The 22913-nt window shown below is 35.0% G+C and overlaps 1 protein-coding gene across 1 annotated transcript in view; it reads right to left on the bottom strand.

The window, feature by feature from the left end:
* Positions 1–22913, bottom strand: part of ADAMTS19 (ADAM metallopeptidase with thrombospondin type 1 motif 19) — a 222596-nt gene that overhangs the window by 93651 nt on the left and 106032 nt on the right. The window contains exons 9-10 of the mRNA XM_031448946.2: positions 8521–8661; positions 6753–6903 (exon numbers count right to left, since the gene is read on the bottom strand). Coding sequence (XP_031304806.2) covers positions 6753–6903; positions 8521–8661 — 292 coding nt within the window. The remainder of the gene's footprint in view (positions 1–6752; positions 6904–8520; positions 8662–22913) is intronic.

Here is a 22913-nt window from a genome sequence, read left to right as displayed (position 1 = left end):
GGAGAAAAGGAGGAAAAACAGAGCATAAATATGAAAAACAGACACAAAATAAGTTGACAAGAAAAATTCTAAAAAAAAAAAAAATTTAAATCAATGTAGAAACGTTAAACTAGCTGATGAAATACAAAATACTATTACATTGGTTTAAACGGAAAAATATAAAATCTAGCAATTGCTTTTCCCTAGTAAACGTATCTTTCCATCTATATCCATATCCATATTTATATTTCTATCTGGAGAGGCTGAAGATAAAAGTATGACAAATAGTAGTCTGGATAGTGCTTTTAATGCCAGACAAAATAGATTTTAAGGCACAAGTCTTAAAAATGCAAATAGTAATATAACTTGACCCTTATATACGGTAACAACTGATAGAATTACAGGGAGAAATAAATAAATCAATAGTTAGAGTTCGGTATTTTAACATATGCCTGCCACTAAAAAATCAAAACAAAATAAAGATATTTTGAATAATAATATTAATATGCTTCATCTAAAATCTAGTGACAGATAATGAACTTAAAGAACACACATTCTTTCAAGAACACAGAGAACAACTATTAAAATTTATCATACATCACATTAAATAGGAAACTTCAATAAATTTTAAAGAATTGGTATTATACAGACTACTTCATCTTAGTGTAGCACAATAAAAGTTGGTGCAAATAAAAATAATAAAAATAAAACCCCCTTCATTAATAAATTAAAAAACAAATCCAAAATGTCTCTGGTGCTGAAGAAATATGTAAGCTGAAAGAAAATGAATGTACTGTATAAGAATTTAATTTCAGCAGTATGAAGGATTTGTATAAGATGGGGGAAAAAACACGAAAAACAAAAGTAGTGCAACTTATTGGGGAAACTGGATGGGTTCAAACACTTCAAAATTAAAAAAGGACTCTGTATAAAATATTAACATACAATGACATACTGTTTATAAGTAATAATGAACTCTCACCTAGAATACAGGATATATAAAGAACTCCTCCAAAGCGACAAGAAAAGCAAAAAATTGAAAAATGGGCAAAATGTAAATAGGTAATTTACAAAGATAGAGATCTAAAAAATAAAAACTTGTGTCAATAAGAAGTCATGGAAAAAATGAGTCCTATGAGAAAAAAATAAAAAGCTAGATTATTTAGAGAAAAAAGGTAACATCAAACTCATGCATTCACAGACTGAGTAGGACTAAACCTCAGAAAAATAGGCTGAAGTTTTGATTAGATGGCAAGACGGGCAGATTCAATTCCTGGAAGCTTTAATCCACCATAACTTCATTAATCTTACAGAAAGGAGGGACTGTGAAAATCTGCACTTCACCAATCTTAACAACATGGTTTACCAATGATGCTGTCTTAGTTGCCCAAACAATTACTAGCCATCAGGGCTATTTCATGATAAGCCTTTTTAAGCTTGAATTTCTATTGCCCCTGGAATTTCACAATGTCAAATCACAGAGACACAATCTCCTAGAATTCTTCAATAAGGTACCTTATTTCAAGGCCAGCCTGTTCATTTAGATCAAATGAGAGGTTTCAGAAGTCCTAAGTACTTTGATTGCATCAAGTTGATACAAGAGAAATGTAAAAGTGGAACTTTCCATGTTACTTCTACTTTAAGTCACCATATGATTTAACTACACTACAGAGTTTTCTACACAATAAAATGTGCATGCAATTCACAGTGTAACTAGTTCAAAATCAAAGTCAGAACCTTAAGTGTCCCGAAGGTCTTCATTTTATTTTAATTTTTTAGCATATTTTCTTCTCACTCAAATAACGTAACTCTCCAGTGGCCACTTCTTATTGATTCTAGAGAGACATCCATACCTCTGTATTCTTAGCCAGGCTATGCAATTTCAGGCAGCTATTAAGATAACTCAGTGCAGTTGGAGCTGGCTCAGCCACAAGATGCCATATGTCCTAGAGGCACCACATGCTTAGAACTCAGGAACAGAGCCGTCCAAGAAGTTAGCATATTCATGCAGAAGAGTGAATAATTATGGCTGGAGGTCAAGATGTTTCACAAGCATCTCTACAGCTATGCCTTTAAACATTTTGCAGATGTAAGTTGCTATCCTAAGGGTAAATCTGTATCATTAATTTGATCAGCATGCATATAATGTTGGAGTCCCTAGTGCTTGTATATAACTATCTATTAGTAAGAATGGAAAAGCAACATCTAATTCAAATACTATGGACTGACTGCCACTGTGTCATGTCTAAGGTGGTACCAGAAACACACGCTGAAAATCCGCTATGAATCCTTACTCCATGCAGCTTGATACTTATTTATAACGGGGTGGAAATGGGATGATCATGAGGATGCCTGATTAACTCATGGATATGCTGTGAAACACAACCTTATAGGTTGCTGTTTGTGTAGCCATTGAATTAGTATTTTGTAAGGTTATCTTCGTATCCCCTTAACATATTACATATCTAAGAATCAACTATTTCTAGGGCTGAAAATTTAGAGTCATTATTCCATCATTCAGTTGATTCACTTATTAATTAACAAATATTTATTGAGCACTCATTTAGGTGCTAGAGAGACAGTGATAAAAAGGACTGACAGCTCCTTTCATGTCCTAGAGTTTGCCTTCTAGATTTGTTTTGTATAAAGTCTAGGTGACAGATGGGTAGATGTGGTGACTTCATGTGCATCCACTGGAAGGTGCATGTGTGTGGCTTAATAAGCAGAACTATTTTTTTTAACATTTTTTTATTGAGTTATAGTCATTTTACAACGTTGTGTCAAATTCCAATGTAGAGCACAATTTTTCATGTATACACGAACATACATATATTCAGTGTCACATTTTTTTTCACTGTGAGCTACCACAAGATCTTGTATATATTTCCCTGTGCTATACAGTATAATCTTGTTTATCTATTCTGCGTATGCCTGTCAGTATCTACAAATTTTGAAATCCCAGTCTGTCCTTCCCACCCCCCCACCCCCTTGGCAACCACAAGTTTATATTCTATGTCTATGAGTCTGTTTCTGTTTTTGTTTTTGTTTTTTTCAAGCAGAACTATTCAACCTTCTACACTGTTAATTTCTTCCCCTTCTATTTTTAAGTTCTACCTCCTGACGCTTATTATGTATTCAGGTATGCCATGAGAGCTTCAAGCAATAGTGTCCCAAACTGAGTGGGAAAAACATAGCAATTGCATATTCTCAGACTTCGTTTCACTCCCCTTTTCTTCAGCTTGTGAAACTGCTAATCATTTCCACTTGGAAAACTGTCTTCACTTAGTCTCCAGGACCCTACTTTCTCTTGGTTCTATTCCTACCGGTAGACTTCTTCAGAGTTTTAACTGTTGCTTTCTCCTTATCTTCCTAACCTCTAAATATGATAGTGATCAAGTTCTCAGGCTTGGATTCTTCCCTTCTTTAACTCACTTTTTAGTGTTCTCATTTCGTATCATGTCTTCGGTGTCACCTACTTGTTGGGGACTTTCAGACAGATGCCTATCCTGGACCTACTTAGATCTCTACTTGGATGTCTAACGTGCATCTTAAAATTAAAACATGACCCTAACTCTATTGCAGGGCATCTGCTGTCTGTTTCCTGTTGCTATATTCTCCCCAAGACAAATGCATGGCTGGCTGTCTAACTGCCTTCAGATCTCTAAACAAATGCTACTTTCGATAGGAAGCCTTCCCAAATCACCCCATATAAAACAGCACCATTCGCACCCTCCCATTCCTTGTTGCATTCCCTGTTTTTCTTACCCAAGTTTATACTTCTCCAAAACACTTACCACCAACCGACCTACTATACATGCATTTACTTACTGTCTGTTTCCCCCAACTAAAATGTAAGCTCCATGAAGGCAGGGCTTTGTTTCCTGCTGTTATAAGTATATAGAACAGTGCCTCAAAGTAGATGGAACTCAATAAATACTTGTCAAATCAATAACTGAATTTTTAAATAATCTCTTCAAAGTCCCTATCAATCTACCTTCCCACCCATCCACCTGCCTACCTACCTACTCACGTAACTACTTTCCACGCTTTGCATGTTGCACTAATTTGGGATGGAAATGATGATTTTCTTGGGCAGTATCGGAATGCCACTTTGGATTTTGGGAATCATAGAAGCCCAAGCTCCTAGCCCTAGGAGACTCTGAAAGATGATGTAGTCCCACTTTCTTGCTCTACAGACTGTGACTCAGAAAGAAAGAGAGCTCTGACTACGGTTACACAACTAATAAGGGGCACAACCACTTCATGCCTTTCCAGCCGAACCTGGACTAGGAGGTGCTGCTTTTCCTGGGCTGCCCAAGGCATCCCAATCCTTTCTGGTATCATTTTTATACCGTCCTTGATAGAGATGACGCACCGAGAGAATTGGAGAAAACCTTAATAAAAATGTCACCTATATGCAATTTCAGGGGGAAAAAAGGAGAACATTTCTGGATACTTAAAACCTAAAACTTAATTCTATTTGCAAAATGTCTAGTTTAAAACAAGGCACATTCTGGGATACTGAGAAACAGATTGAACACTCCTTAATAAATAGTTATGCTTTCAGAGATAGAAAAAATCCATACAAGTAGGTTAGTGAGAAATGACCATATAAACAGAGCTAGTAGCCTGGAAAAATAAAACAATCAATAAAATAGTTCTTAACCCTGATGGTACCGGTGTTGTAACAGATAAAACAAATTCAGTCTAACACAGGCTCCCCTACAAAAGCCACAATGGAAAGAAGTGTGGAAGGGTCAGTAGGTACAGTGGTTACAATATACTCTGTTCTTCAGATTTCTATCTAACCCTTCCTCTTAGTAAGTGTAATAACTTAATTGTGTTATTTAACTTCTACAGGCCTCACTTTGTTGATATTTAAAATAGGAGTGAATAATAGCTACGGCATGTAATTGTTGTAAGAATCAAAATAGATCATAAATATAAATGATTTGCACACTGTGGCATCTATTTTAGAGTTCAAAATATTGTGGAATGGAACTAGTAAAATTTAATCAACTGCAATATATAATTAAAAATAATTTCTAAAAACTTTTAAAAATACTGTTTATGAAAAATGATCTAAAATCTATCAAAGTCATGTTTGTAGTTGATCAGTTGCTGAATTGCTCTACCATTTGGGGTACTTGGTAAAACATGAACACCTTCTATTGATCAACTTTATCAATTTTCTATACCACATGGACTGAAACCACCTCCTAGGCAGAAGTACAACAGTAATTACAGACAGTCTACTCTGTTTTCTGAAACAATGCTAATTTCAGCATGTAGAAATGTCTACCCACAAAACCAAACTTGAGTATCTCAAAACATTCATTTTACCATGAGGATTTAAGAAAGAAGACTGTCACTCAAGTTTTGACTATCTGAAGGCCTGGAGGTGAGAGCAGAGTGAACAAGAAGACTGGCAGATGAGATGAGAGAGGTATTAGGACAGATCACACAGAGCCAACCATGCTACTGTGGTAATGATCACACCTGAAGCCAAGTTCCAAGGACCCATGGGTCTGTCACATGTGAACCCTTGGATATCTAGAAACAATCACACACCTATAAGAGTTCCCTCTGAGGTCTACTTCTGCCAGATGACTACTACAGCCTACACCTCCTTTCACGTGTCACATTCAGTGCAGATCCAACTTCTTTATACGTTCACTCATTTGAATCTTACATCAAATATTTACTGAGTGCCAACCACGTGCTAGCTGCTGGACTAGATGCCAGAGAAACACTCTCTGCCCTTGTGGAGCTTACACACGAGGCTGGGCAATTAATAAGAGGAAAATAATCAATGAACAAGTGAACAACACTTTCAACAAGAACTACAAAACAGAGAGAGCATAAAGTATGTCATGATACCAGATAATCTTTTCCTTATAATGGATTTTATTTACGTTGCCAGTAATCCAAAACAGCGATATCTTCAGGAAAGCCCAACTCCTTTGAGGCAATCACAGAAAATTAGGTACAGTGAAACACAGCTAACAATTCAGTCTAAGATGCCTATCGGTTTATCCTGAAATACAAAGGGTGGGCGAGTATGGATGCTGGAAAAAGGTAGGAAAAAATGAGCAGCTAGGGGCTGAGCTGCAGGAGGAGAAGAGAAAAGAAAAAAGGAAGTGTAAGTATAGCTAAAATTCTTACATCAATTAAGGTCATTTTGCTCAGTTGTTCAGAGTTCAGAGTTTTCTAGAATGGGACAACTGGCCTCAGTAACTAGTGACAGTTTGAATACAATATACAGACACTGCTTTGTTCCCCACCAGCCATTTACCCTTTCCCTCTGGTTTAATTGTTAAGAAACGTACTCTCGAATTTTGATTCTTATAGAGTATATTTTCAACATTTTATTGCCAGGATTAAAAGATATAATCCTTTCTCCAAAATTACACATTTATATGTTTTTTTTTATTATTACATTTCACCCAGTTACCCATCAAGTAAAACAGTAAGAGATTTAAAATAAAAGCATTGAACTGGCATAATGCAAAGACTTCCCTGAATTCAGTGCTGTTTTCCAAGTAGAAATTCTTAGCTCATTCCTCCCTGACACCTATTTCTATCATTTTCAAAATGTCAGGGGAGAAATGCAGAAGCCTTTTCTTAGACAATCCTTCTTTCCAACAGAGCACCTGGGGTGCTCTGGAGCCACAAACTCTAACATGAAGTCATCTTCTTTGCCTCCAGTCAGTACTTCTAAATAATGAGTGTGAACATACATTCAGAAAATCCCACCTGGATTCAACTCTTACCTGCATCTCTTGACAAAAGGAAGCCAAAGGCCCAAAGAGAATCTGACACTGTTCGTCAGCCGTGTACGTCATCTCTGGCAACTTGGAGGGAACCATCACGGAATTGACACTCTGGGGGTTTGTCTGTAGCAAGCAGTTACTGGCCTTTGACCTGGCAACATGCAGATACGTGTAAAATTTTGGATTTAATGCAAAAAGCTGTTAGAATCAGTTAACACAGGAACAGGAAATATTCTGATACTACTAAAAATATGTTCTTACATATTCATAGCTACTATTGAATGCTTATAGCCATTATCCCATACAGGAGAATCATTTATTTATAATTATTAAAATAATCCCAATAACAATTAAAATTGGTCAAGTTACCAGAACATTTTAGTTTATAAAGGTCTTTCATATGGAGTAACTCAGCTAATCTACACTGACACTGTGCGATGGGTATTATTTTACACATTTATAAGATGAGGCAGCTCAGACTCAGAGAGTAACTTGCCCAAAAGTAATGTATAAAGGTGAGAAATCTACTATTTTCAGGGATTTTTAAAAGAATGTATGGAAAGCATTGTCAAGTGACTATTAATAGCATAAATATTTTTGTACTTGAGATGGTACTGCAACTTCCATTTACGAGGTAACATTTAATTTTATCATAGTTCTGATTCACAAGAAGGCAGCTAGACAAAAGCACACACGCATCAGGGCCGACTGAGGGGCTACTGCTGCAGTGAGACGGTGGGTTCAAAACACTGCACGCTCTGAGCACTGTTCTCTATACTGTCATGACGAAGCTCATGCCCAGACGAGACTGCACACATTTCTGCATGGTTATAGTGATGTGACAGGTAATATATTTTAGTAAATTTCAATACTCATTCAACATAAAAAATTAGCTTGCCAATTTAAATGGTCTGGAAAAATACATAAAGTTGGCCTGTGTAGTGAATTTAGCTAGCTGGGTGTTCCTAAATTTCTTACTTATTCTTTTGGATACTTTAAGCCTCCCTCTCTCAGTGACTGACTAGTACCTCACATATCACCTCCTGGTACTATTTCAGCTGCCCCTTCCATTACTGAAGGAATACAGAACAAGAGCTTTAAAATGAAAATTAGAACAGTAATATTCTTTTCCCAACCAGGCAGAAGCTAAGTGTTACCACCATTGAAGGTGCAAAAGAGGAGAATAAAGGATGATTATAATGGTGAAAAATATGTAATAATGAAAAAAGATTCAGAGTTTAGAACTACCACAGTGGAAAGGTGGAGTTTTTGTTAAAGAGGTTCTTTGAGATAACAACCCATGGGCTGAGCCATGAGCAATGAGAATATTTCCACTGTGAAATTTTAAAGAGGAAGCTGGAAGGTATAGCTCCGTGGTAGAGCACATGCCTAACATGCACGAGGTCCTGGGTTCAATCCCCAGTACCTCCACTAAACATATAAATAAACCTAATTACCTCCCCCATTAAAAAAAAAAGAGGCAATTAAATACTATGACAGATCTTTTTTTTAATCATTATATAATTTTCAACCTTACAAATCATCTTGCCAATCCTCTTATTTGAAAATGTGGGAACTAAGAAGCATGGGGGTGAAACAACATGCCCCAGTCCTCACTGTGAGTCAGCAGAGAGCCAGGATTGGAACCAAGCGCCTAGATTCCTCACCCGGCACCCTTTCTGCTCCCCATCGCCTCCTTCCCAGGCTGGTAGAGGAAGCAGGCACACATACACGTTGATGACATGACAATGGCAAGGGACCTCAGTACCTGAGAAATCTTTCCAAGTCTTCCTTGCTACATCGGGACCATGAAACATCACCAAGATTTTGTCCTTTAATCCATTCACCAGACATGATATGAAGACCATCAGCACATGACGGGTGGTCATTGTCGTGATTAATGCCCATGCTGGTTCAGAACATAATTAAAATTTAAAAATTATATCAGATAAATATTTTAATCTGTTGATATAAGTGCCATTAAATAACAGCTAAATATGTAAAATGATGGGAGAGAAATTAGTTTTAAAGGTCAAAATAAAATTAGATTTCAGATTGATTTTTAAAATTTTACGATCTAGAAAAAAATCAATATTTTTATTTAGTAAAAAAGCATTTTCCCAATCAATCTAGTAAAGAACATGCTCAGTTCACATACATCCAAATGATCTACAGACACATTTTCCACATAGTGGTATGCGGGAAACACATAGAAATAGTGAGTTTTTCTTTAAACACACTAGATTTTTGCTCTGCCTGAAGATCCTTTATTCATTCTTCTATTAAATCTGAAACCACTTTAAACTATTATTTTCCCCATTTGCTTCATTAGACTGTCTTCTCATCATAAAACACAAAGTGTCCCTGGGAAACCTGCGTGCTTCTTTTTCTTTATCTTTTCTATGGAATCCTGAATCTATGGCTTTAAGTTGGAACTCTGTTCTCAAACTTTGACTTACCTTCAACTGAACTCACCAGAAGAACGTTAAATTCACTAGGTCAAACCTCTCTGTACTCCTGTCTTCTCTTTCTCTCTTGTTCTCTTTTTTGTGTGCCTTTTCTAGCCATCCAGTTTGCCAAATCAAGGATCTTCAGGTCATCATTTACTCCTTCCTCTATCAAATTATCAACCACGGTATTTTATTTACTAATTGTTATGGGCAAGCCCTGCCAATCTACTTTCTAAATATTTCTTTCAACTCCCTTCAATTCCTTTTGTTACTATTAAAGAGGGTGATAAGAAATACTTGGTCTTGACAATTACTATGGTAGGCTGACTGGGTTCTGTGCCTCTCTTTGGCAACATTCTCCCTTCTCCTCCTAACCTGCTCCAGTGAGATCTATTTAAAACACAATTAGGCTGCCATTTCTCTGCTTTTCCATTACCTATATAGCAATTTCCAGGTCTTTAACATGGTACACAGTTTCTTAGTCTTCTTCCAAGCCATTTATTGCATTTCTTTTCAGCAACAGCAAATGATTTGCAGTTTCCCAAACATTATGTTGTTTCTTATTCCTTGCAATTTCAATGTGTCATTTTCTATGTGTCATATACCATAAAAAAGGGTTTATAAGCTTGAATGAAACAAGGCTATGAGGGAGCATCTATTATAATACCCTTTTTACTGATGAGAAGACATTTTCCCAAGGTCATACAGTAAGAAAGTGGAAAGTAGTGATGTTTGAACTGAAGAGACGGGCTCTAGAATCACCATTACACATTCGATGTCTATGAATTCTACTCCCTCCCCGCCATATCTAACAATGTCTGTCCCTGGATAAATTCTGCATAATATTTAAGGTTAGTGTAGATTACCTTCAGGAGGTTTCCTTCCACTAAATTCTACCTCACCTATGGGTACCATCTCTTTTTCCCACCACAGGATTCTGTAAACATCATTACTACAGTGTTTTCTACATCGTATCGTTCGTTTTTACTTTCGGTTATCTCTGCAGTTTCTCTAGGATTTAGGAGCTCTCTAAGATCCTAGCATATTGGAATCATACTCTACAAATGATATTTAAATGTTGAACCAAGTCAGCATGTAGAATCACTTCTATTTCAGTAAAAATTTCATACAATCTCCTGTGAATCCTCATAAGGAAGCCATTAAAGTAATTGTTTGTGAGAGAATGAAGACTGATGAAGCAGAAAGGGGAAAGTTTGGTTTTGTACATGTTAAGTCTGAGATGATGGCAAGAGAGTCCAATGCTCCCTTTTCTCATTGTGTAATGATCTAGATAATAACTGAAGTATTCTTTTGTAATAAAAAAAATTGTGAATAACAAGAATATCTATATTATATTTTAAAACATTAATAAAAATTGTTTTAGAAGTTGCTGAAGGAAATCACAACTACCCACATTTCCTCATATAAAAATAAAAATTTTCAAGATTATTGAACTACATTTTCAGTTAAATAAATTAAAAATCTGAATCAAAATTGTTAAATGGAATATCTTTTTGAAAGCAGAAAATGATATAGGTGGAATTAATTTATGAAGAAGAGTAATGAATTAAAAGTTCATTATGTTTGCTAACTTGAAGACTATGGAAATAATGGTTTAAATAAAACTAAAAATACATTCTTGAATATCATTTTTCACTTTTAGTATTAGAAAAATTCAGCTCTATGGTAAGCTGTATTTCTCTTTCCTAATCTAATTAATGTACTTACATAGGGTCTGTATCAATACATAGAATGATTGACAGAAAGAATAGAAAGAAAAATGTTTTTCTTACTTTAAAGATAAAGAGGAAAAGTAAGAGATGATATAGAGTAGCTAGGGGCCAGTTCACTTACTGAGGGGTAGAGTGAAAGACGTAGGAGTTAAGATTTGAAATGTGTATCTCCCCCTTATTCATGTGACCAGAGGCAATTTAAATAATAATAAAGAAATAAACATGCCTCAGTTTCTTCATTTGTTAAATACACTTTCCTGACTGGTTGTGAAAATTACATGAGGACAATGTAAAATGCCTGGCACAGTGCCTGGAAAATAGTAGGAACCTATAACTTTTTTCTCCCTAACTGGGGTTAGTAAATCAGAGAAATTTTATCTTATCTCTCTAATTTGTCAAAAAAAAAAACCAAAAAAACAAAAACACAAAGAGATAACCATCCTTAAAGGCAATTTGCTGTGTCTGCTGACTCTAGTGAAAGCAGAAACTTATGGAAAGCCAAGTAAATGATAACGGCAAGAATTTACTTTGTTTGGATGTTAAATCAAAGTACGAAATTGTACATAGGGCACAGTCCTCCAGACTGATAAAGATGCCTTCATGCACTAACAATATGGTTCTGATGCAGCCCGACTGCGTCACTGTCTCACCTCCACAAGGGGTTCTGCTGCAGCACACGTCGCTGGGCGACCCTGTTCCAGCAACAGCCACCTGCCCTGTGGAATGGACCCAACCCCTCCATTTGTGGACGTGCAGTTTTTCGAACCATACACAAATGCTATTAGTTTTGAAAGGCAACTGGTCTTTTTCAGAAATAATAAAACTTCTTTAAATAATGTGTCCATTTGAGAGAAGGAGAGGGACTGCTTCCAAGATTTAGCAATTTGGACATTTTCCCAAAGCAGTGTAATGTGATTTTCCAAATTGGGAAGATTACAACTTCTTATCCAGATGATCATTTTCCTTTTGGGATCCTGATTCTCATGTAAGAAATTAGCTACAGCCATGGAGAGATCTGATGATTCAAATGTTGTTTATCAGTAGTTAAATTTTCCTAAAGCTATTTAACTTGTAACAGAAAGATTATCATTAAATTGGGATAGGGTGGTTTTTCTTTTTTAACCACACATCTGGAACTATCAAGAGACACTGCTTAGTCCTAATTTTACAGATTTGACATGAAACAATTAATTGTGAACCTTTATCTGTGCCAGTCACCACATTAATCATTTACAAAGATAATATAATTTAATCCTTACAATATCCCCATAACGTTTCTATTATCAGGACTTCTATTTTACAGATAAGGAAAGTGATGAGCTTAATGGTAGAGCCATGACTCAGACCCAGGCAAACAGAGAAAACTTGAAATCACAAAACTATAGATGAAAAGTCTCCATTTATGTCTAAGATTTATTTTCTGAATAATTTAAAATGCTTCCTCTCCGTTAGCAAAAATGCACCTTCACATATACAGTCCCATAACCAAGTCGCACACACTGTATGGAAAACATTCTTGAAGTAAAACATTAGCAACACCTCTCCTCATACTGTGCAATGGAGCTACAGTTTAATAATCTCAGTTTAAATTCATTTTGACAAAGAGCCTTGTGCAAATAAACTCTCCACTAACATTGTACATGGTTGTCAAGTCAACTGAGAAAATATTTTTATCTTATAAAACTTCTCAACTTGTTTAAAAGTTCCTGCCAGGAAGTTTTGTGATATCCTGCGGAAAGCTGGAGAAGCATTTGGATTTTGAAGATGGTCCCTTTTGATGTTTAAAGAGTTAGAGAACATTTATGAATTCGCTCACATTTTTTGGATAATTTGGAAAGGATCCGTTGGTAAACAGTCATATTTTAAAAGAGTAAACTTTTTGTGCTGACTGCATTAAATATTTTGTCATCATATCTTATTTCCCACTAAAAGCCATATAATATATAGAAAAGTTAATTTTAAAAAAGAAACAAATTCACAATGTCTAACTGGAAGTGGATTAGACTTCCATGAAATGACACTTAATTTCATACAATTCAGTGGCTGTATCTGATGTGATGAAACTTCACTGCTGTGTACTCGTGGAAAAAAGCCCAACATTAAGAAATAGGAGATATTTTCATTACTTTTTATATTTTAAATTATTTAAAGCATTTCACTCCGCACAAAACAAATATGTACTTTCACTGGCAATCGAAAGGCAACGGAAAGTAAGTCAGCAACAAGGTAAAAAATGAGAGGTTAAAAAGCAGAGATGCTAAAAGAGCTTCCTTTTGATTTTGCTGTGTTATATGACAGGTTTATCTAGCAATTCAACAAAGGCTTGTTAGACCAGACTAACTGCTGGGTACTGCACTGAGTAGGGTCATAAAAATAACAAAGGTTCAGGTTTTTACTCTCAAGGAGTTTATCATCTACTGGGGTTGGATGACTCAGTTGCTTGCCCTCAGGCAGCTAAAAGATGCCTGGATCCTGTTACTTCTGTGTTCCGTGAAGCTCTCCCATCCACCCACCTTTCTCCACCCCTTCATCCATCAACCTCAAGATAAGTGCTGGTTTCCTCCCTTCCGGATTGTTGTAACCTCTGTCTGACTGACCTCCTGCCCCTTAACTCTTTGCCTTATTAAGCCGTGCTTTAATTAACTTTAATTCCTTATGAAAACGTTAATCCAAAAACTAGTTTCCTAGGTAAAATCTTTCAATTTTCCATGGCAAGCAATGACATTGAAAATGCAAATAATGAATCGTGAACATCAGAATCAGAAGGCTAGTTAAAATGCAGATTCCTGGGCTCAACCCCAACCAATTAAAAGAGAATATTTATACATAAGGCTTAAGAAGCAGCAGTTTAACACATTTTCTAGATGATTCTTACTCACTTAAAATTCTGAGAATCAGTGAGCTATAGGATAAGATCCAAACATTTTTATCCTGTTTTTCAGAGGATCAGCAGACTGATTTCAATCTCATTTCCACAGGAACAGTTAATTCCAGACTAAATTTTTGTACAGTCCCTTTCTATCAGAATGCTTTCCCAGCTTACGTGTATTTACAAATGTAACTCAAATTTTAGGACCTTTAACTCTTCAGTAAATTCTAGCACATATTTCTTATGATCCTTAACTTTTGTAGCCTTCAAATATATGGCATGTAAGATATCAAGACTATCTTCAATTTCTGGTCAATTTCAAGTAATATATACAAACTATCACCACCCAGAATTTAAGAGAGTAAGAATTATCATATTTTCTTTTTAATTCATTGAATTATTCAGTTCAATACCATATCAAATATCTATAGATTTATCCACAGCTATAGAATCATAGAAGCAACTGAATATTCCATAAATTTGATGAAAAGTTGAAACTAATGTGGCCTCTTACTGACTTAGAGAAACCATAAGCCTGCAAGGTCTACAGATGATCTGCTCAAGGAAGGTTGCTTGCATTACTCTAGACCATACATTTGCCAAAATGCATTAGAGAAATATACACAGAAAGCCAGTTCTCGCATGGCCATTCATTAGCTGGGTGATTTCCCTCCTCCTCCACCTACTCGCTATGACATCCAAACCTACATTTGGAGAGAATCTGGTATGGGAATGTTGCCACATCTCTACTGGCTGAAGTCCCATTATGATTATTAACTTGGACAAACTACTTATTATGCTAACTGGTATCACCGTCTAAATAAAGTATCAAATACAAAAACCGGGCTAGTGGTCTGTAACTATCACTGTAATAAGTACACTTCTTGCCAGTCCAGTAAAAATTCTGAAGGATATAAAATCACTCCTTAAATGAATAGAGAGATGCATGGCCAAGAGTGGCTGAGAATCTTTTTACATCAAGCATTCATAAAAATAATTATATTACTACCACAAAATTCTTCCTCTTCTTTATTCTACCCTGTGTTACGTGTCGACCCATGCGCCACGCGATTAGAGAATCACCAATCTACCAATGAGCCTTGAAAGGAAGGGAAACTCAGCCACATTTTAGGAAAGAAGAAAAGTAGTACAGACAGACTGGCCCAGAGTTCATTCAGTGAGTAGCTGGCATGACAAGAATTCAAGCCCAAGTCTGCACTGCTCTAATCCACTTCTCTCTCACCTGCCCACTGAGGAGTTTCTAACCTTAAGGAAGGCACATGTGCTAGAGGAAGACTTCCACTGTGTGGAATTCTAAAGCGTGCATTATGGAAACTGTGAAATGAAGCCATTACCGATTTTAGTGGGTCAATGAACATTAATTACAAAATAATTGATTTTGAACATTTTAAAGAGCAATGGATTTCTAGAAACAAGAGTATATTTGTTTTTGTCTATTGTAGGAATCTGTTATTTTATCTGTTTCCCATCCTAACAGTCCTAGATAATGTTTTGCCTTTCTCTTCATTTCTTATTCACTGAATGTTTGTCTACTCTCCCTTCAGAACATGTCCTCTCTTTCTTGTAACAGATACACTGAGGGACATCAACGCAGAAGGAAAGGCAAACACTGTATTTCCTTCCAAAAGGGATTCTCAGGCAAGATGAGAGAGATTAGCCAAATTTATCTTTACAGGATGCCTCCTGGGGCATATGCCAGCTTCTTAGTGAATTAGCAGAATTTTAAATGGTAGTATTGCTAAAACTGTTGGAATTGCCCCTTAGAAATCTATGACTTCAGGACTTGCATGGAATAGCTGAACAGGTCTGATCCAGGCTTCAAAGTAAACTCATCATATCATCAAACTGATACATAATTTAACTACTGTATTTGTACATAGTTTATCTTATTTAAGCATCAAAATATCATGTACCAGAAAGGAAAAATATGTTGCCATATTTATACTTTTAGTCATAAAACCATATTCTTTTACTCAGACAAGGCAAATGCATTCATTGACCCGAAGGAATTCCTCTTTCCCTACTTCTGGAACTCAAATGCTTTCTGCTCTGGATCTCAAGGTAATTGTCCAACAGAGGAATATTCATATAACATACACTTCTTCAATCATACAATAAACGTTTGCATGCCTATGAACACAATGCACTCTATTTAGTGCTGTGTGAGAAAAAATGTATTAGATGGTAATCCTATTTTTATAGAGGTTGTTGTCTAGTAGAGAGTGTGTGTGTATGTTGTACATGTGTGTGCAATATCAGTATAAATCAGTATATATTAGAAATTAAGTGACAAGTGAGACTGTCAATAAACAGTGCAAGGGAATTAAAAAAGGAGATATATTTCCAGTTGGACTTTCGTGTCTAATTTCACGAAAAGGATTACATTTTTCTTGGCCACTAATGGATAAGTAAAACTGAAAAAGGTAGGGCTGGGAGTTAGCCTAAAAAAAAAGCATTAATAAAGATACGAAGCTTGAAAATGATGGGTTGTTTGCATTCATGAAATACAAAATTATTTCTATTCTCTAGATCGTAGATAATCTAGAAATAGTAGATTATAAGGTTAGAAAGATGGATTGGGACCACTCTATAAAAAGTAATGAATCTAAGGCTACAGAACTTGCAGTCCCTTCATTAGGAGGTAAAGGACAATAAAGATCAGGGCTACAATTCAGGAAGCTGCATCTGACTAATGTAGCAGACAGAGTGGAAAGATGAGGTGCTAAGGCAAGAAGACCAATGAGGTGGGTACTGCAGGAGTCCAAGCCTGGAGGAATCACAGAAGAGGGAATGCACAGATGGGATAACTATTTCAGATGAACAATGAACAGAATTTGAAAATTGATTATGGGAAGAACTTAAATGGTAAGAGTTAAAGATGTTTCAGATGTCTCAGCTGAAGAACTGATGACAATATTGATGCCAATAAATAGAAATACAGGTGTCTGAAGAAGTAGGTTTATAACCTGGCCCTATCCTTGGTTCTATCCAAACACAATTTCCATCAGAGCATGTGAGCAAATGTTGTTGATTTCAAAGGCTTACTAGTTACAAGGCATCTGCATTCTTGGTACTCTGGCCATACTTAAAACTTAAGCAGGTGCCCCATATATTTATTGCCTTCAAGGAGCTAACTTTGCATATTTATTGCCTCATTGGCCTCTCAGTTCAGAAGAAACTGAACTGAAGTAGAAAAGCCATGTCTCTGGGCCAAAGTTTTAGTAATATCTGTTAGTCTTTTCCCCCGGTTCAAAAAAGGAAAACAAAACCCAAAAACATAGGGAAAAAAAGTTCTGTGTTTTTATAATGATCTCATTTGTAAGTAATTTCCTCTAACTTATGTAATTTTATCCCACTCATCATCTCTATAAAGTAGGCCATCTAATTATCATATGAGATTCTTAATCAGGAATTAAATTGTGTATGTTCAGTGCAGTTTCTTTTAACTTGTAAAAACACAGGAGTCTGCTAGAGCTTTTTTATTTTCTTGACACTCTACGATAAGTATCAATTATCACAAATGTGCTAAAGTCAAACTACAAAACTGTTCATCTACTGATTTCAGGACAAACAATTTTGTCCACAACCTATGTCCTTTGTATTACTTCAAGGATATAATACATCTTAAGAGGGTAGTTTTTATAATTAAGAAAAGAAAGCACTGAACCATCAGCTACTAAATGGTCAAAAAAAAATAAAGACTATTTTATTCACATAAAACAGTGACCATTTTCAGGTTCTTACGATTACTTTTATTGGCTACATATTTTTAAAGTAATGAGAATAAATTCAGCAAGTCAGAAAAAGATAAGACACTCAACCATTCTAGTAAGCAAAGAAAAACAAATACAAATTAAATTACAATTTAAAATGTGCTATACTTAAAGCTGGCAAAATAAGCTGAAACTGTATTCACAAGCAGTCCTCTATTTAAATTTGTACAAATATTGCTACATGGCCTCCAAAAACAGCACACCACTTTCCACTCCTCAAAAACGTGTGAGGGTATCTGTCTCCCCAGATAGGCCAATACTTTTCATTCACTTACACTGTCATCAGAACATCATTTACCAGCTATTTGTTGGGCAAAAACAAAGGATATTAGAGATAAAATGTTGAATAGCAACAACAAAAACAAAATAAGACAAGACACAGTCTCTGATCTCAAAAAGCACAGTCCAATTAGAGATATAGACATCAAATAATTAGACAAATGATGTAAACCTGCAACTGTGAAAAAATTAGAATGAATACTATATAGAACTTCTAAAAGCACACATTAAGAGATTTAACCTACCCATGAAGTAATTCTCTGAAGAAATGATGTGAAAGAAGGAGAGAAAATGAGGGAAGAGGGCAGGAAAAGTTTTCTTGCCAAGGGAAGCATGTGGTCCTTAATAGCAGGAGTGAATATGGATTCATCCGTGCAGACTGGTAGCTGAAAGAATTGTGGTGGTCTGAACGCCTATTAAGGACACTAGGATTTTTTCACATAAGCCATGGGTACATCTCAATGAGCTATGTGGATATATCCCTTGCCATTTTTCCAATGGGGCTTTGGTCATTTTGCTAATTGATTTTTAAGAGCTCTTTTTTATTAAGGAAAATATTACTTTGTCATACATGAAGCAAATACTTGCACTGACTGTGATTGATCTTCTGACTATTGTATTTTTTTCCCTTATGTTGATATTTAAATCCAAGTCACTAATTTTATGTGACTTCTCCTTAGATATTTCTAGATTTCATACATAGAATCATAGACATTCTCTGTTAAAGAATAAAAAAAGAAAAGAAGTCAACAAAACAAAAAAAAGCTCAATGTACAGACACATTCTGGAATGTTCTGTAATGTTTAAGGTAGAGAATCAAATTCCTGTTACTGTTCTCATGGAATGATTCATTTCTTTCCACTGATTGCAGGTGCAGCTTTTATTACATGCTACATTTCCACATCTTTTCCTATTATAAGTGGATTTTTTAAAACTCTTTCATTGACTTGTCTGTTTATTTAAGTACCAGCACAAACTACTTTATCTATTCCGAAATGTATTAATATCTGACAGAGCTAACCCTGTCCTTCACCACCACTTTTTTCTTTTTTTAACAAGAAATTTCTTATGTTGGGTTTTCCATATGGACTCTATAATCAGGGTGTCTAATAAAAAATTCTGTTGACATTTTTGGGCAGATTACATTAATTTATATATAGATAATTGTCATTTTATAAGATGGACTGTTCCTATCCCAATCCAGGAAATGTCTTTCCATTTATTTAAACCACTTTTATGACTCTCTATGTGGTTATAAATTCTTCTTTTTATAAGTCTTCTACATTCCTTTGGAAGTATATGCCTACGTATTTTATCTTTTTTATTTTTATTTTACTTTTTACTATCTTCAATATAAGTGGAATTTTTTTCTTTGTTTATAGTTTGCAAGTGTCTGTTGTTCATGTATTGGAAAGCAAACATTTTATACGTAGTTTTGCAACAGGCCAATAAAATTCTCTTATTGTGCTGACAGATTTTTTTTAGCAAATTGTCTCAAGTTTTCCATTTATACAACTGATGCTCATTTTGCCCCTTCTTTCTAGTTTTATATTTAAAGTTATTAAATATTTTCACAAAAACCAATGTATGTAATACATATGTTTACACATACTATATGTGTGTATGTCTGAATCTAAATAACTTAGGTATTAAGGGAAATTATCACACAAACAGCAAACTTAAAGGCTAATTCTAAGATCCACGTCCAACTTCCCTATCAGATCTCATGCCTCCACTTCAAAAAGAAGGCACACAAAATGCGTGCTGCTGTAGAAATCATTCCAATCCTGAAGTCCTAAAGAGCATCTCCTATACTTTCTCTTTCATCTGTGATATATCAGTCTTTATTTTACCCGGAGTTGATTTTTAGGAACTATCTAAAGAAAGTGTTCAATTTTATTTGCATACTTGTCAGAAATCAAATGTACCATCACATTTTGCAGAAAAGTCAACCTTCTCTACTGATCTGCAATGACAGCTTGGTCAGACATCAGGCTCTCACGTATGGCGTGGAGCTGTTATGACTCTATTTCACTGTATCGGTCTGGCTATCGACACACGCATGACTGGCAGTATCTTAGCTACTAAAGTCTCATGGCAGGTCTTGATTTCTCTTTGGGAAAGATTCCCACATTATTCTCCTCCTCATCTTCTTCTACCTTTGCCTCCAGCTTCACTGCTTCCCCCAAGACTGTTTTGGCTATTTTGGCTATTTGCACTTCCATATAAATTTTGGAAATATTTACCAACTTACATAAAAGTATATTTACTGGAATTTCCATAAACCTCTAAATCATTTACAGCAGGACTGACATCTGCAAGATATTACATTTATCCACAAACATAGTATATTTTCATTTGATACAGGTTTAATTTAATGAATTTTAACAGCGGTGTATAGTTTTCTATCTTTTACGGGATTCATTACTAAGTACTTTGTGTGTTCTATTGCTACAGTAAATAGTACCCTCTTTTTAAATGATATTTCGTATTTTTGTGTTGACAGTTTTTCATATGTATCTTACAGCCAATAAACTTACTAAACTCATCAATTAATTCCATGTACTTTACTTTTGCATTATATCATGTTTCTATGTAGGTAATCACATCATTTGCAAATTAAAATGGATTTCTTTCTTCCATTCTCATCCCTATACATTTTATTTATTTTTCTCCCATGCTGTTACTTTTTGTACCCCAGTACACACATGGAAGCAGATATACTGACAACTATGATTTACTTACTTTTGTAGAGAATGTTTCTAATATTTCACCATTAAAAATAATGTTTCCCATTCATTTCAGTAAACATACATGAGTAAATTTTTATTTTATTGGATTTTTCTGCATCTACTGATAGTATAGGTTTTCTGCTAATTAATAGAATCTGTTAATTAATCTGTTAATGTGGGAACTAAGATTTTAAAATGGTAAATGACCTTTGCTATACTGAGATAAAGCCAACTTTATTCCCTTGTATTAACTTCATTTATTTGCATAGTGCTGCTTTATTTTGAAAATGTTTCTTTGCCCTTTTTGCATTTTTCTCAGATAGGAAGAGACTAATTTTCCTTCTTCACAAATGTCTTTTATTGATTTTTATGCTACATAATACTAGCCTCAAATACTGAGTTTGAGGCTGTTCTTTCATTCTAGAAAATTCAGACTAATATTAGCATTATTTATTCCTTGAACCTACTGCTATGTCTGAACTGGTGTTTTCTTCAGAAAGATTCTGAAGTGCTGATTCAATTTCTCTAAATGGTTATAGATCTTTATGTACTTTCATTACATTTTCTTAGGATTTTCCCATTCCATCTGTTTGTAACTTTTTGTAATGAAAGTATTCAGTGTATTTTCTTAGTATCTTTTTAATATCTTTGGTATCTGTGTTATATTTCCTCTTCTCATTTCTAATACTGTTGAGTTGTGCCTTTTATTCTTGTTCAATCCTATTTTTTACCAATTTTACTCGCATTTTCATTGACTCAGTTTTGGCACTGTTGTTCACGTTTACTGCATTTTTCTCTTTTATTAGTTCCTGCTCTTCATAATTTTTCTTCTTTTTTTTTTTTCACTTTGTTGTTATTTTTCTAACATTTTAATTTGAAAACTTAGGTCATTAATTTCAAAATATTTTTATGTGTATATAAAGCTACCCATTTTCTTCTATGTGCTGCTTTATCTGCACATGTGCATACTATACTCTCTAAATAGTATATCTGCTACTGTTCAAACCTGAGAATATTCTGATTTCCCTAAAGATTTCTTCTTTGATCTGTGAGTTTTTCAAGAACATGCTTGTAAATTTGTAAATGTATGTATTTATGAGTTTTCTTTTTGTTATTGGTTGCTTAATTGTATTATGATCAGAAAAATTCATCTGTATATTCATTTTTAAAAATTTGTTTAGACTTATAGGATAAAACAATATATGGTCATTCTTTTTAACTATCCAGTATGTTTTTAAGGAGTAGGTATTCTTTATTAATTGGCTGTAGGTTTTATGCCTGCCCAGTAGATCAATTTTTTTAGTTGTTCAAATCTTTTCTCTTCCATCATCTCCTCTATCCAACATTAAGACTTAGCCTCCTGTGAGTGAAAAATTCCATCTCTTTGATATTGATAGAGTCCTATCTTTACTATGTGAAAACTTCCCTTTCTCTTGCTCTTTAGCTTGATCATTTATTTTTTAAAAAAAGCTCTTTTTGGAATTTCTGAGCATTTAAAATGAGGATGGGAGATTTCAATATCTTTACAACTTCTATCAATCCAAATCCTAAAGTTAATCCTAATGTAAATTTTTAATGTGAAAATAAATGCCAACTTATTACTTAATTAAGGCAATTTCCTCAAGCAGAATATTTTATTCATTTCTGCTGTTCTATATATCACAGAGGTTATATATTCCACACTTTCAGTAATAAAGTTATCTTTATTGAATAAGTACATTTTGAGTGCATAGCATGTGCCAATTATGCAAGCACCACTGTTCTAGAGGTTGCAAATACAATGGTGAATTAAGGACTCTAGAATTCATCATGTACATACAGACAGACTAACAGACAGACAGGTAGATAGATGGAATTGGGTAAATTTTAGGAGGACAAAGTAGGCAGAGGAGGATAACTGTGGTTATACATACATTTTTAAGAAATGTTACCAGAAAGGCCTCACCAAGAAGGTGGTATCTGAGCAGAGACCTAAAGAAGAAAATGGAGACAGCCACGTGACTGTTCTGGAGAAGAACACTGCAGGCAGAAGGAAAAGCAGAAGGCAAAGGGGTTGAAGGAGATGTTTGCTTCATGTGTTTAAGTCACAGAAAAGAGGCTGATGGCTAGAGTGAGGAGGGGACTGGCAGGCTGAGAGGGAAAGAGGCTAAAATGTGTAGGGCCTTGTGGGGCCACTGTTAGGGCTGGGGTTCCAGTGAGACAGGAAGCTATTGGAAGATTCTGAGCAAAGCAATCAGGCAATGTGCTTTTTTTTAAAAAAAAAAAAAAAAAAAAAGATTCTCTGGCTCTAAATTAAAAAGAGGC

The sequence above is a fragment of the Camelus dromedarius genome, chromosome 3, assembly GCF_036321535.1.
Source record: "Camelus dromedarius isolate mCamDro1 chromosome 3, mCamDro1.pat, whole genome shotgun sequence".
Lineage (NCBI taxonomy): Eukaryota > Metazoa > Chordata > Mammalia > Artiodactyla > Camelidae > Camelus > Camelus dromedarius.
Note: the sequence above shows the minus strand (reverse complement) of the source record. Positions and strands in the feature narration are given on the sequence as shown.